This window comes from Haemorhous mexicanus, chromosome 14, assembly GCF_027477595.1.
Source record: "Haemorhous mexicanus isolate bHaeMex1 chromosome 14, bHaeMex1.pri, whole genome shotgun sequence".
Lineage (NCBI taxonomy): Eukaryota > Metazoa > Chordata > Aves > Passeriformes > Fringillidae > Haemorhous > Haemorhous mexicanus.
The window spans coordinates 8,941,250-8,956,948 of NC_082354.1; the positions used below are offsets into that span (position 1 = coordinate 8,941,250).

The following is a 15,699-nucleotide window of genomic DNA, read 5'->3' on the forward strand; positions in this document are numbered from 1 at the left end:
AGAATCACTCCTGAAATCCAGCTGGACTTCATGCTGCTGACCACAACCTCTGAGCCCAGCACTTCAGCCAGTTTTCAGTCTACCTCACTGTACACTTATCTATACTGTACCTCACCAGTCTGTCTGTGAGGATACTTGAGAAGCTCTGCTGAGCACCTTACTAAAGCACAAGTAACACCACTGCTCCCCCTTCACCACCAAGCCTGTCACTTCAAGGTAAAAGGATGTCAGTATGGTTCAGCATGAATTCCCCTCCACAAATCCATGCTGACTATTCCTGAACCATGTTCTTATCCTTCAATTGCATGGAAATGGTTTCCAGGAAGATCTTCTCTACCACCTTCCCAAGGACCAAGGTGAGACTACTGGCCTCCTTCTTAAAGAAAGATTGACATTTGCATTGCTTCCATCATCAGAAACATCCCCCAGTGACCCCAACCCTCCAAAGATAATAAAGAGCGGTCTTGCAGTGACATCAGCCTTACAGGTGCAGCCCGTCAGTTCCCATGGCACTAGAAATAAAGAAGATCCCTTCCCTTAAACCTGCAAATAAGCTAACTCAAAACACACTCCTTTTCACAAATGCATTTCAAAGAATGCAACTGAAATGCTGTTTGCTGCATGTTTAAAAGACTCTCTCACTGCATCCACCCCTAGCAGGTTATAAACCAAGCCATTCTGTATCCACTTTCACTGCCAAACAAACAAGCTTTGTTCCTGTTCTTGGAATATAAATGCATTAAAAAAATCCCAAAGTGTCAAGCATATTGCCCTGTCACTTCTGTGAATGTATTTTCACAAGGACACATCCTCATCTCTGTATTTACTGCTAATGCAAAACAAAATCCAAAGGAAAGGATTCCCCAGTATAACTATAAAGTTATTTTTAAAAGGCAAGTTGCACAATGTGTGCACATTTTAGTGTCTTTTCATAGACAAGAAAGTAACTGACTGAACACCTCCTCCTCTTTTGAAATGTGTTTCTAGAGTAACTGGAACAGAAGGCTTTGGTACCATGGCCTGCAACCGAAACAGAAAGAAAACAGTGGCAGAAAATAAACACGAAAACCAATGACCACCAGAAATCCCAGAGAAGGAGCCCCCATCCGCAGTGCTGATACTTTACTTTTATCCCCTCCTCCTGGGAAGATGGAGCGCAGCCTGGCTTTCTTGTTCTTCTCCTCGGGGGCCATGGGGAGCGGTTTGGAGCTGTGGTTTAACGCTGAAGAATCGCGATTGTTGCTGTTCATTCTCAACGGCGGAGCTGGAGGTTTCTCTTCAATATCCAGACTATCTGACATCTTCAGCAGCCCTCACAGCCTCCTGCAAAGCACAACACAAAACATGCCTGTCAAGGGAGGATGCTAAGGCTGGTGGCTTGGGCAGGAAAAGCTTTCTAGTGGGATGAGAAAATCTCTCTATTAGAAGTCTGCTCTGAATAAGGTTGCTGCTGGTAAATAAACTGACTGGCTAATTCCTAAAAAGAAAAGTATTACCATTAAAATACAGATTTTTCTTTATCCCTGTGATACATTTTTGCAGTTTTTATTTATAACTATTTCCCTGTAGTTGTTTGCAATCCAAATTTTCCTCTCAAACAGACTTCCAAAGTAAAAGTTAAATGACTTACTGAAACTACCTGGCATTGTACTCAATCATTTTTTATTATGTAAGAAACAATATCCTCGTTGAGGGGATATGGGTAGCCAGCAACACTTCATAAAATTAACTGCTTTAAGACCCAAAAATAGAGTATAATTTCAGACAGATCAGAAGTGATTGGGGCTATACTGCATCTTTTTAAAGGTTATGATTCTACAGGCACCTTGTCATCCATCCCCTAAAATCAATGCGGCTCCTTTTACGGAAGGCACATGCACATCACTGTGAATGTGTTCTGGATCTCTAGTCACGCTGATTCACAAGTAACACAAGCTACTGCCCTCATCAGCTACTCTCTTGAATTTACAGTGAAGCAACTTGTTTTTCAGCTATGGAAGATGTAGGGTTTTTTCCAGAACTATCAACCAAGCATGGTGACTGTCACACAGAGAGGCCCTGAAGCTCCAGCTGCTCTTTCTTTGGCCAGGTAAAGCTGACATAGTTGAGAGTTTTGGGGGTTCTGTGGTTGGTCTTGGGTTGCTTTGGTTTTTTTTTTACTAGAACAGAGATTAACATTTTCAACAAACACATTTACTTCGATATAACTGTAATTTTGCCAGATTTATGGGTGGTACATTAATAGGAAATAATGAAATCCACATTGCCTTAACTGATCTTACAAGTAAAAGCTAAATGATCAACTGAAACATTTAGAGACGTTCACTTCAGACTGTTTTTCATGACATGGGTATTTTAGTCTTTGTTACCATTTTTAAATTTTCACACATAAAATGATCACTTTTTAAAATTACTTGACTTATATTTTTAATTTCATCTAAATTAAATCCCAAAAAGTCAGATTTGAGATTCAAAGCACCAGTCCAGTGAAAAGAACAAATGAAATATACCATCACACCTCTAGTTTCCATCTGTCCCCAAATATCTACATCTCCATGGGATCCCACGGACCCGTCCCAAGGTCATACAGCTGAAAACTCTAGCAACAGCTGGGTCCCAGTCTCCTCCCTAGAACAGACAGCAGACAGCATGAAGCAGTGATCCTGGAGACCCTAATTCACAAACACACACTTGAAGCTGCTACTAACCCCAGTTGTTCACCTCCATCGGGGGACCAGTTTGAATGAGCACCTTCCCAGGTGCCTTCAACTGGTTTGTGTTAAATCAGTGACCTGACCTTCTCCAGCATCTTTTCCCTACAGCAAATTAGGGAGACTTCAAACAATTGCTCTGGTGGTAGATCAATGGGTGTTCACCATCCAAAGAGGATGTCTATCATAGGCTCACCCTGTGTCAACTGCCAGACCTCCACTACACCATGGGGCTGCTCACCTCCACCTGTAACTGCAGGTAACACTGAACCACAGGCAGCCATTGACCAGGTGTGGCTCTCTAGGGCTTTGCCTTCAGGCCTAAAAGCTTGGAAAATATCACACACTTGTAACTAATGGAGTAATGTATTGGAGGCAGCTGTCAGAGAGAAAGATGTGTCTGTCTCTTGAACCACACCATCTGGGAAAGAAAAGTGATCCTTCAGAAAAGCCATGGTCCCCAGCATGTGTCTGGTTCCCAAGAGATGGCCCTGCTCACACAGTCCCACTGTCCAGGTAAAGATGTGCTCTGGTGATGGAGGAACGCAGCTCACCCTCCTGTAGAAGCACATACACAGGCAGTAAAGTGCTTTCTATCACCCAGAAACAGCTGTAACTGTGCCCAGACCAGAGCCTGTGCCAGTGTAGTTTTCAAGTACAGACTAGCCTACTTACCTAGAGAACTAAATGCTTTTATAGATTGAGGTCAAACAGTTAATATTCCTAATCTTTGTGATTTCCATCCTGAAATGCAGAAGGTTTTCTAGTAAGGAATGTGTGGGGGGGGAGCCAGTAATGAAAACCACTGTATGGTACCAGGGAGATCCACATGTGCTGTGTTTGTTATCCTGCTGAAGGGTAAGGTGCATGCTGCCCAGGTTTCTGTGCAGAGTTCCTAGCTTATGAAGCCCAGCAGAGACATCTGGACACAGCTCCCTATGTCTCCAACAATTCTCAAAGACCAGGAGCTTATGCAAGCAAGGCTTTTATTTTCTCTTTAAGCCACCTACAAATAATTTTTCAGGGCCAAATACAGCCTTCCCTCCCAGGATGATCAGTGTGAAGTTGACCACAGGAGCACCAAGGCACATTTTCAGCTTGTTATCAAAAGTAAGTCAGTTATATTGAGAAGTTCATTATAGGCCACACTTTCAGTTGTCCCTCAGAATGGGACAACTGTACCTGTCACTGCATCTATTTGTAAACAATGCCAGTCTGCTGAAATAGGTCCTCCCATGAGATTTCATCCCACAAAGAATACTATTAACAGTTTCTGGCCCAATTTGCCTATGATGTAATCATTTCCAAGATTTTGAAAGGAACACTATATTTTGTTCAGAGCTGTTTCAGGCTCAGTTTCAAGAACTGTACAAAGCTCTTTTATGCACTTCTAAACCAGGAAGAAAAAAAAAAGCAGGGGAAGATAGCCTAGAAGGTTTAATGGCTGATACTAACTTTCTAAAGCTGGTCTAAATCAAGACTAAAGCAAACCACAAAACAATACACACCAAAAGAGTTAAGATGTCAGAGGAATCTATCTGCTCTTCCATTAATTCTAATTTTGAGATTTTTCATGTACCACTGCATCATGACAAAAGAACATTCACTATCATGCAAAACTTCAGATTTTAAGTGTTTTGTACTGATTTACTCCAACCCAAACTTAGAGAAAACCTGTAATGAATGGAGGGGCAATAAAATCTATTCAGCTGGGAAAACTCTCAGATCTACACTGCAGAGAAATGTCAACTACAGATAGCTCAAGTTATACTCTATTCTTGGGCCAGGTTTCCCTGTCATTATAACAAGTCCTTGGTCCTGCTAGTCTACTTCTGACTAACTCAATCAAAACACACTTTCTGTCTATTGGAAATTACTATGGCATATCCATATATTGAGTCCATCAAATTCTGGTGTTATTTCTCTTTTTTTCTTCAGGCATTTTTTTAAATTGTTTGGGAGTTTTGGGGCGTGGAGTTTTTTTGGTAGGTTTGTGCTGGTTTTTAAGCTGAAACAACACAGCTACCAGAGCATTTGACCATACCCACCAGGGCCATGAGAGCCACCCAGGCTGTCAGCAGGGACAGCATCTGGAGAGGCCAGCTGGTGCTCACCAAGAGAATGGAGTGCACAATCAACAGATTTTCCTCATCTCAGTCCTCAAGGACCCCATTAGTGCAACCAAGGCAGTGCTGGTAACCCTTTTAAAAGGAATTTGTAAGACAATCACACTCGTGCAACAAAGAGGACAGGTGACCAACAACTACCTACTTCCAGAGAAAAATCTTGTCACTGCCCTTCAGCCTTAAGGAAGCATTTAAAGAGACAGTGTTGTACCAAAATACAACAGTGTATTCGAGTGTGTTAGCTAGAGTTTCCCAGCCAAATGGCAAAAGCTAAAATTAAATTCTCAGCCAGGTCACTTGCCTCTGCATAACTATTACAGGGTTATAGAAGATGACCCAACATCCATTTCCTTCCTCCTTACCTCTTCTAATCACCAGTTTTGTTAAGTAAGAAGACAAACACTGACTTTAAATATATGGCATTCAGCTTCTCTGTGACTCAATTCCCCCTTTGCAAAAGCCTGTCTCATAATATTTCTGCATCTAGTCCTTGACAAGCTAGGGAGGAGAGGAAGGAAGATATCTGAAGCACTCAAATTACTTCAAAACATAATATACACACAAAAGATTTGTTCAATTCAGTTCAAGTTCAGAGCAGAATCTCATGCTGGGCCTTGATCTCAGTAAGCTCTTCACCCCTGTGTATCTGGGGAACACTGTGGATAGATCTTCAATAGCTTTCTTAGGTTGGCCCTGCTATTTCAAAGTCTGCATCCTTCAAACATGACTGGTTCCAATTAAAACTCACAAACAGTATCCTGTTTGCAGAGACACTGGTGTTCCTTTCCAAAGCCTCAGAGATACTACTGCTGCTTGTGATGCAGCAAAACTGTCTCCAAGATCACTTGACTGGAAGGAACCATGCCAATTTTCAGGCAGCAGCTTTGCAAATGTAACCTGAAGATCCAAGGCTCACTCTTTGTTTATAAATATACTTCCTGCAAAAAGATATTTATTACTTAGTTGTATGGGCCAAATTTTGCTTCCAGTGACACTTATCCATTTCCAAAAATCAATGGTGATGTAACTGAGAAGGATTCTCTCTAGATATTGAGTACTGAGACACTCTGTTCAGGTATTTACAGAGTATTTCCCAGCCCAGTTCAGCCCTGTATCTGCTCTCCTACATCTGCACGTTCACTTGCAGTTTTCTTACAGCTCATTCAAAGAGCAGACAGGGAGCTGGACAGAACAGACAAAGTCATGATTTCATTACTTTTGTGGAAGATGTTTACTGTCTTCTCTGTAAAACGTGGGTAAGTTAAAATACAATACTGAGACCTTTTTGATAAAAAATGGCCATATTCAGCATCAGCTGAAGCAGAGACAATTCTGTCTGGGTACTCAGGGCAGTCTGTGCTCAGCTGCTTCCACCTCGGGCGCCTGCAGACTGTGCAGGTGTGTGGGGCTGGCTCTGCAGGCAGGGCAGACACAGCCAGGGTGCCCTCTGAATTGAAGACATCTTTTGTAGGACCTCCCCCACATGAACGTGGTCCAAAACAACCACTGCATCCCTTCTTCACACAACCCTGAAGAAAAGGCTGCATTCACACAAACTACAGAAGGAATTATAACCCGAGAAACAACAAGAACGCTTCCCTTTCATAGAGCCTTTCATACAACTGTCTCAAAGCACAATACAAACATTTGCCAATTAAACTTCCCCATTCCCCTCACAGCCAGGTAAACATGCTCTGAGCTGAACAAATTATTCAAACTGAGTAATTTCTTTGATGAATGTACTCTCTGTTCCTGTTTGCAAACAGCCTGTAAGCAGCTTATGACTCCCTCCAATATATTCATTTATTCAGAAGTTATCCTCTGTACTTGCTACAAGCAACTTTTGGCCTCTGAACTAGCTGTTCATAAGAAGCTCTCTGTGTGGAGGGCACATTTTGAATTCAGGTTGTATCCCATTAAAACTACCTTGGTCCCAAGTACTTGAAATGGAAACATCCATTCTGAGATGGGATAAACAAACTTCTGTTAGGAATTGCAGCATTAAGAGTTTTATAGAGTGACTTACTAATATTGGTTTAAAATTCCCTCTTGACAGTGTACTTGTAGCAATAATGAATACAGAATGTCAGTGAATACAGAAAGAATATTCATGCAGTAGCTGTGAATGTAATGCTTTTAACTAAACATTTCTTTTAATTTAAATTATTATGTCCTTTGTCTGGACCTTGAATCACCCAGTTTAATTGCTAAGAGCTGAGAATTAAACAGTGGAGCTTGTCACAACTGATGGAAATAACCTGAAAATATACTTTCCCCCTTGCTCAATTAGCATTTGACAGCATTTTCAGTTCATGGCCTTCAAGGATCCATCTCCCCTCTTCAAATACATAACCTACCTAACTACATTTCTTTCCACAACTCTTCAACTCCTTTTCTGCATACTGCCAATGCAACCACAGACAACACTTTACAGAACACATCTGGCTTTCATCTCTGAATCCCCCTCAGCACACCCATTCATGTGCCTCTCCCCACTGCTGAAGCTGCTGCTCTGCAGACTCCCAGCACCCTGGACCTGCTCCCAGTGCAAAGGCTTCACAGCTCCTCACACAGCTCCACTCTCCCAAGTGCAACTAGAACTGGGACTTGCCCAGGTTTTCTCACTTTCCCCTTCTGTACAAAGCTGTGGCTGTTCAGGCCATGGCCCCAAAAAAGCAAAACAGAATTACTTTTGCATAGTAAAGCCAGCAATGTTTAAAGTTAGGTGTATATTTAAGGGCTGTGCTTAACCAGTGCCTAATGTGAGATAACATGAACAAGGGTGCTGAGGCTTCAGCATAGCTGCAGGACACGATGAAAGAAAAACTGGAGAAAATTCCTCTCCACCCTACTGGAGAACACCCCTAGCCCAAAATATTTTCTTTGTGGGTGCTTTTTGATCACATCAAAACAAAAGCAATCCATTCAAATTGTGCTCCTGCTGGAATCCTGGCCACTTACTAAACTGATTGAGCTTTGGGATGGTTACATGACCTGGGAGGGGAAGAAGTGTGTGTACAGAGGGTGAGCAGCAGGTAAACAGCTTCCCCCATTAAAGCTTGTCCAGGCATTCAGTAATGACACACCATCACAGCACAGCAAGGAAAGGAAGAACATTCCTGCAGGTTACAGAAGTGAGCACCTCACAGCATTGTAAACTGGTGATTATTTTGATAGAAAAAGTGACTTTACTTCATATGATAAAGGCTATGGACATACTGTGATGATGCAGAAAAGCCAGCTGGAAGCTTCTGCCCCCCAGAGAGAGCAAGGGGAGAGCTTCCACTCTCCTGAATGCCTTGGGAAGAGCCACCAACACCTCCATCCACTCACACCCAAACCCAGACAGCTACATGGGTATTTTTGTCATGTGCTTTTGAATCGTGGTTTGAAACAAAAAGGTTGTGCTCTAAGTTACTGAATCTGGAGACATGCCAAGACTGACAGCAATGGGCACTCCAGAAGCAGCTAAAGGAAAAAACAGTGAAGAATACCACAGACCAGTTTTTTTCTAATGTAGTAGGAAACATTTCTCTAGGATAGATAAGAAACTATGAAAAAGTAGCTGGAAAAGGTATTTATATGCAAGAAAAAAAACCAAAAAAAACAAAACCCACTCCCTGTTTTGCTTTTTATTTACACAGCTGAAGGGCTCCACAAAGCTGGAAGAGATGTCTCAAAATCAACTGTGCCGCTCAAATATCCCACATTCCACAGAATTGAATCCTTTGCCCTTGTCTACACATGAAAGAGACTGTGTGAAATGAAATGTGGATTTAAACCATTGCAGATAGACTGAAATAATTCTCCATATGGACATTATTATTTCTAGTTCAGAGCTGAGGCCTCAGGTTCACTTTTGTTCTCCAGGAGGACTCAAATGTAGACAAAGAAAAGCTACTCAACAGAGACACCAACATCACAACTGCCTCAATAAAAATTTCATTAACTTAATTCAGATTAAAAACGACCAAGACAAATGGTTTGAGTTCTAATTTGAATCAGCAACTTGGAGCCAATCTTGAAGCACTGTCCAAGATGGGGTATGAGATGCCAGCCCTTATTTTAAGCTAGAGACAATTAAAATGCACCAGTCTGATTCCAACCTACCTGACAGGCAGCAATCCCTCACCCCAGGAAGGCTCTGTAACAAACTGCTGGATCTTTGGCAGGTTCAAGCTGAACACTTGTGGCTCACTTAGTTGATCAAAGCCCCAAAGTGGTCCAGTAAACCCAAATTTGGGCCTGGTCCTGGAAACAGTTAAGAGTGCAATAGTACCTTGAATTATTGATCTGCCAGGGTTAGAACAATACTCATATATATATGGTGGGAATCAGACTCTCATTACATTCAAAGAACCCAACTGTTGCAACTCAGCACAAAAATTTCACCCCTTCTCTCATCTTCTCTGTTAAAGGCATGTTGAAGGTAAATCAACATTAGCCTAGCTAGGTAGCAGGCTCCCCCACATGCTCACCTATATGTGAGAAATGCCCAGGAAAAATCATGCTGTGATATTGCAATCATTTACTTTTACACACCCTGCATGTCCCTTTCTGTAGAAGATACAAAGCTCTGTTACACCAATGCACCTGGAACCACATAAGGGCCACAGCATCACTTCCTGCTGTCAGGAATACTCTGCTTTCTTCTGTCAACACAGCTTCAGGATGTGCAGGTTGAACTGTTAGTTCTTCTGCTGGCCTTTGACAGCTTGTGAGTCTCTCTACCATGCTCTCCTACCTCCTATTTGCTCTTCCCCAACTCCTGTGCCTCCCTGGTGGGGATCCATTTGGGCGTAGGGTTTATCTCCCAAGTTCCATGCACAGCACCACACAGTGGGCTCTGTCTACACTCTCAGCAGGGCAACATTCACCCACCAACCTCACAGAATCATCTTAAAATGGACCCAGAGCATCCCAAGGCAGACACCTCATGTTTTATTCACACAGCCTGTCCTGTTGCAGCACAGCAAAGGCTCACAGCACTACAAACCACCAGCACAGGAGCTTGAATTTGGCCACTCTCAAGCAGAGTTTTGATCCACAGCTACACCCATGCTAAAAACCAGCAATCAGGGCAAAGCAATCAGAGAGCTTGGCAGACGTAAGCTTGCTCCCATCACTATTCTCTCTCTTATCTTATAAAAGGTATCAAAGGAAGCCTCTTTTTGCTTGGACGTCCATAATCAAAATTAGATATATAAAAAAGTCTTTTGGTTAATATTTTTGGGCAGCCTAAACTCCTACTGAACTCCAGCTGGTGCACTAAGGCTGCTTTTAATAAACCACTAATCATCCTGCCTATTATGTTCTTCATTTTGTTTACATGACCAAAAAAAAAAAAAAAATCAAAAGTTTGGAAGAAGAAGGAAGAGTAAAAAAAAAATAAAGGACCAGTTTCCCTGGTTTCTCTGCAGGTGCTGTTGCTTTCTCTGCAGGTGCTGTTGCTTTCTCTGTTTTTCCACAGTTTATTCTCTGCCTGACACACTTCCAGAAGGTGTGCCACGATAAACATGACCCTCTGAACTCCCAGCCTAGCACCACTCCAGCCCACACTCACAGTGCTCAGCAGGGAAAGAGCCAGGGCCCTGTTCCCTGCAATGGTCCCCACAGGCAGGGCAGGAGCTGCTTTTGCCTCGAGAGGTGTGCAGCTCTCCAGGAAGGCAAGAGAGAAGGCAGCCTGTCCCGACTACAACTACCTGCTGATAAACCACTGGCCCATGGCTCAGCAGACACATGCAGATCAAGCCAACAATTACCACAGAACTCTGGAAGAGCCAAGAAAGCAGCAATATAATGCAATAATTGAAATTTATAGACAGTTGCCATTTCTAGCATATTCTAGTCACCATTTAGCTCATTTTGCCTTTGCAAACATTAGCTGAGAAACTTGCTGTAGTAAAGAACACCAAACCCATGTACCAGAGGATGAATCTGACATGTAAAAGACTGAACTCAAGGCCACCCCAGGAGTGCTATGCAGAGTTGGGAGACAAATCACAAGAAGCAAAAATAAAAAACAGGGAATCCTCTGGATATAGCTACCAGGGCTGGATAACAACCACTGATAAGGAGAGCACAGGATGGACTTGAAACCTCCAAATCCTACAAGCAGAGACAGAGACCAACACCACACAAGGAGATTTGCTGTACCAATCTTCTCAAGGCATTATGGTATGTTTGGAAGGACACAGCTCCTGCCTCCAAGGAAGGAAAAGGCAAAGCCCAGGCTGCCACATGCCTTTCATGTGGGAGGTGAATATGGTCCAGATCTTGCATCAACTCTTTAGGGTACTAGGGCAGGAAGACATCATATCCCAATTTACTTCCTCAGGGACAACGTTTTGCCTTTTATTCTTTGCCAGGCCTTTTATTTACAGCTGACTAACTTCATATATCTAATACTCACCTGCTACGTTAGTGATCTTATTGTGCATAATGGCCTATCTACCTTGGGGGTATCATGGATCTGGAGCAGGCAGGGGGGAAATGGAGCAGTCACTGCATGCACTCACTCATTTCTAGTTGCCAGCAAGACCTTGCTTCAGAGCAGCAGGATAGGAAGATCAGGAAAACAAATATAAAAATGCTATTCTTAAATAGGTCAGGGAAGAAATGACACCTATATGCAGAAAGCAAAACAAGATTCACACACAGAATCTGTTATTTTCTCAGCTACCACAATGGTATGGCATTTTTAAACTGCTTAAACAGGGATTCAACACTTAACGCTTCATTGCTCAAAAAAATCATCTTCTGCTTCAGAGTGGAGCAGTGGAGATTCCTTCCTGCTTCACTTCACATTACAACAGGAAAACAGTTCACTGTCCTCTCATGACCTAAATGAAAAAATAAAGGTGTTTGGGGATCTAGCCACAATTCCTCTGCACTTGTCCACAGCCTCCTGAAGAGAGTCTGCAACCACCAAGGTAAGGAGTTGGAGTGGGACAAAAAGCCCCCAAAGGTGGTGGCATCCAGGACACCTCAGCCTCAGTCCCTGAATGGGAGAATACTTGAGCCAGCAGGGACTACTCTGATTTTGGAAATCACACATGCTACGAACACAGTTAGAGCAACCAGCAGGGAGTCACACTTCTGGGATTCACTCCTGTATCCAGCAAATTTTTGCAAGGACAAACCATTGACCTTCTCTGTGCACCCACAGATGCCTTGTCTACAGAACGTGGGAGCACTTTTCCAAGTCACTGGTGCAAAAGGACCCAAAGCTTTTTAAATAAGCAGACAAGAGCCAAGACATTTCCACTCCCAACACACCAGGGTACTCTCATCTCAAGATCTCTGTCCAAAATGTGTAGAGCTATCTGCAACAGCTCCTGTAAAAGGGAACTGCCTCCATTGCTCAGTAAATGCTTCTAAAGCAGCCTTAGATCCTACTGCAAATCTGTACAAAAGTACCAACTCCCAGAGCAGCAGCTGACACTAATGCAATCTTGTATCAGGTCAAAGGTGGCCAAAATAAGAAACCATCAAAACGCACAGAAACAAGTAAACAAATAAAAGAGCAAGGGAAGAGGAAAGAGAACAACAATAGGACCCAAAATAGATTCCTTGTGTCACACACATCTGATCTATAGCATAAAAGCTTTGCAAAGAAATTTGTTCTTAAAACAGTGCATCAACACTTACTCCGCTGCTGGCTGAAGTCTACTACCGTCTGACACCCCTACTTAGTATTTACAACTTCAGGCTTTAAAGAAAACTGAAGTACATTAATTGAGGTTTTTTTGAGGCACAAAATGACAGCTGCATTGTTACATGTTGTAGGCTGAGAAATGGGGAGGACATCAGAGAAGCAGCACCCAAGGAGAGAAGCTGCCCAAGAAAACTTTAACAGCTCTTCTGCCTATCTTTATTCCTCAGTCAATACAAACAAGGGAAAGGGTCTGGAGGTGCACTTCTGTCCCAGGCACAGATCCCAGGAGGGACACAAAGCCTGCTGAGCCTGTGTGAGGGCACTGACACAGCCACAGAGGACCAATCCAGCTGCAGTGACACAGCACTGACGGCTCGTGACCTCCAGCTTGGCCAGCAAACACAGGATGAGAGGTCTCCAGGCTTGCTTCTTACAGAACCACAGCTGGAACCTTCAACAGGCCTGTGCCTCAACATGTCCCCCTCCCATGACAAACTCCAGCTGATTTTTGGAACTGTAAAGAGCATTCCCATGAGGACAGAGACAGCAGCAAATCTGCTGCTCCTCAGCAAAAACTGCCACTTCAAATGGGTACCTGGCTACAAGACGCCCACACCCACAGTGAACAGCACAGGCACATTTCTTTCCAGACCCCACTCCAGAAGTAACAGTAGAAGCAATGGGAAGATGGGACACACTGCCAACCTCCAGGCTCACAGCACCCTCAGCTCTGCCTCATGACAGACCAGTGCCTGGAGCTAGTCTTCACCAGGGGAGAGGAGCAGGGATCTACCTCTTGTTTTCTTTCCTTGCAGAACATATTGATAGGCAGACCATGTGCTGAGGGTACAAGCATGGGACACCTGCCACAGACCTCACAAATAACCTCAGACAAGTTACTCACTGTCTTTGTGTGTTCTTTATGGCTCTGTGAGGAACTTGGCTCTTTCCCTTGCTGTTAATGTAGATAGAGGTTGTTTCTATTTTGCCACATCTATCAGACTTTAAAGAATCTAATAAAGAGCCAGGTTAGTTTCAGAAACCTGAAAGCAATAATGTTCTTAGTCAGCACACAGTACATGCAATATAGAGTCAACAAACTGGATAGCAAGTGAAGAAGAGAAAAGAAAAACAAAATGCCTCCAATGAGCTGAGAAAACAGGAAGTACTGGGGAGATACCAAACCTCTGGAAATGCTAGATTGCTAGGAATAAAAGGTTAACAGACATGAGAACAGAGCCTTTACACTGATCTATCCTTGAGGAGGAAAAGACTGAGGTAAAATAATTTTACTAAGTGGCAGAAAATTATGAAAAATGAGCAAGATACTGTTGCCAGGGTCAGTATCTAAAAAAAAACCCAACCCAGAACAGCTGACATATTGTCTGATCTCAGACAAAACGAACCTGTCTAAAGGCACTATTGTTTAGGCAAAACCATGAAGCAAAGATTAAATGCTCTGGTTACAAAGCTGTGCATCACCATGTCTGTGTGTGACTGAAGGGATACCAGAGGTCCCCCAGTGAAATGGGTGACAGCCCCACACATGCACTGTAAAAATGTGACTAAAGGAACCCAGGGCACAAGGAGAGGCTGCCTGAAAATCCAGGCTCTGTGGTCTGCAGAAAGCACAGTACAGAGAGGTATGCAAAAAGAGCAAGGCTCAGCTCAGAGCAATGGGGTAAACACACAAAGGAAACAGAATGCCTTCACAATGCAGTTTATTGAGAATGTGAATAACAAGAGTGAAGGCAGTGCCTGAGGATGATCCTGTAGAAAGAAGGATCTCTGCAATAAAACCTCAGGAGACTCTCAATAGTCAGGCTCTGCACAAGAAGCTGCCAGCCCTTCTACAGCTACATTTGCTGCTCTGCCATTAAATCAAAGATGATTCTGATTCCAGCTGGATTGCAGAGCCAGCTGCAGTGATAAGAGGCAATCTTAGATGGGAGAAATGCCACTGAATGCTGAAGATGTAGAATAAAAAAATGTTCTGAGATCAGTGGGCAAATACAAGCTGTTGATAAAAAAGCCCCTCACAAAATCAGAGGTATTATCACTTCAGCTTGACAGAAACTGACAGAACCATCCACTGCTTGGTAGCAGGACTGTGCAAACATGAAATGATAAACACATTTGACAAAGAAATATTATCATTGTTGTAGAAACTTATGTCCCTGAAAGGCCTTAAAAAAAAGAGGTTTTGATTAAAAAACTATAACAAAAAAGGAAGACCACAGAACACACTAAACCAATTAAAAGCCACACTAAATTACAGGCCACAAAGACCAACCACGATCTAAGAATCATCACTGAGTGAACTTTTTCTCAGTGAGGTTAATTCCTGGCCTGCATTTACCTCTGAGGCCTTTAAAGAAATTCTTGGAGCCAAAGATGTGATGAGCATCTTGAGCTGCAGCAGCTCTGCAGACTCTGAAATCTGGGAACATCCGAGGCCATGAGCACACACTGCAGCGCTCAGAGCCAAGCACCTTCATCCCAAGGGCTTCTCTGCAGCAGTGGGTGGGGTCAGGGCCACTGCAGGGACCTGGCCAGACATGGGTCCCACCCCAGCCAAAGGGCTGCTCATCATCCCTCTGTCTCTCCTAAGCAGGGCAAGGCTGGAGGCAGCCACAGCCAGGAGCTGGGCACACAGCACAGCCTCTCGGCCTCTCCCTGAGCTGGAGACCTACATCAGCCCTTGTCCCTTCAGCCACTCAGAGAGGCTGCTATACAAGAAGCTGCTCTGCTACTGGCTTGATTTTGTCAGCTCCTCCCTAATTTACAGCCTTGGGCAGATGCTTGGTTTTCCCTGCCCAGCCCTGAGGTACCAAAGTTCTACATACAGCAGCTCACAGCAACACCAAGATGCCTCAGCAGCAAACCTAAGGAGAGCAAGTATGGAAAGCCAGGGTCCCATTCCATTTACCTGCTGATGCCTTACAGCTCACAAAGTGCATTTGCTCAGACAGAAAAGGAGCCAGGAGCTACACTCCCTGGAATGTGACATGTCCATGCACATCTTACTAGCCACCAGCACTGTCTGGGTCACAAGCCAGGAGAAAGGACCGTGAAAACAACCCCATTAAGTACTTCCAAGGGATAACTGCCCCTGTTCTTCAAGAGGATCAGCCTTCCTGGTGGTCACTAATGGCAACAAAGACATGCAGAAAGGGCAGCTTTACAGAATGAAGTGCCCATGTGC

At 43.6% G+C, this 15,699-nt stretch overlaps 1 protein-coding gene across 4 annotated transcripts in view; it reads right to left on the minus strand.

The window, feature by feature from the left end:
• The window catches only part of PAK3 (p21 (RAC1) activated kinase 3), a 71,684-nt gene that overhangs the window by 36,080 nt on the left and 19,905 nt on the right, over positions 1–15,699 (minus strand). For all 4 annotated transcript variants that reach the window (XR_009488322.1, XM_059859735.1, XM_059859736.1 and 1 more), the window contains one exon: positions 1,127–1,323. Coding sequence is in view for 3 of the 4 variants with exons in the window: in XM_059859735.1 (XP_059715718.1) it covers positions 1,127–1,301 (175 nt within the window). In the remaining variant the exon portion in view is untranslated. Of the gene's footprint in view, positions 1–1,126; positions 1,324–15,699 lie in introns of those variants that run through there.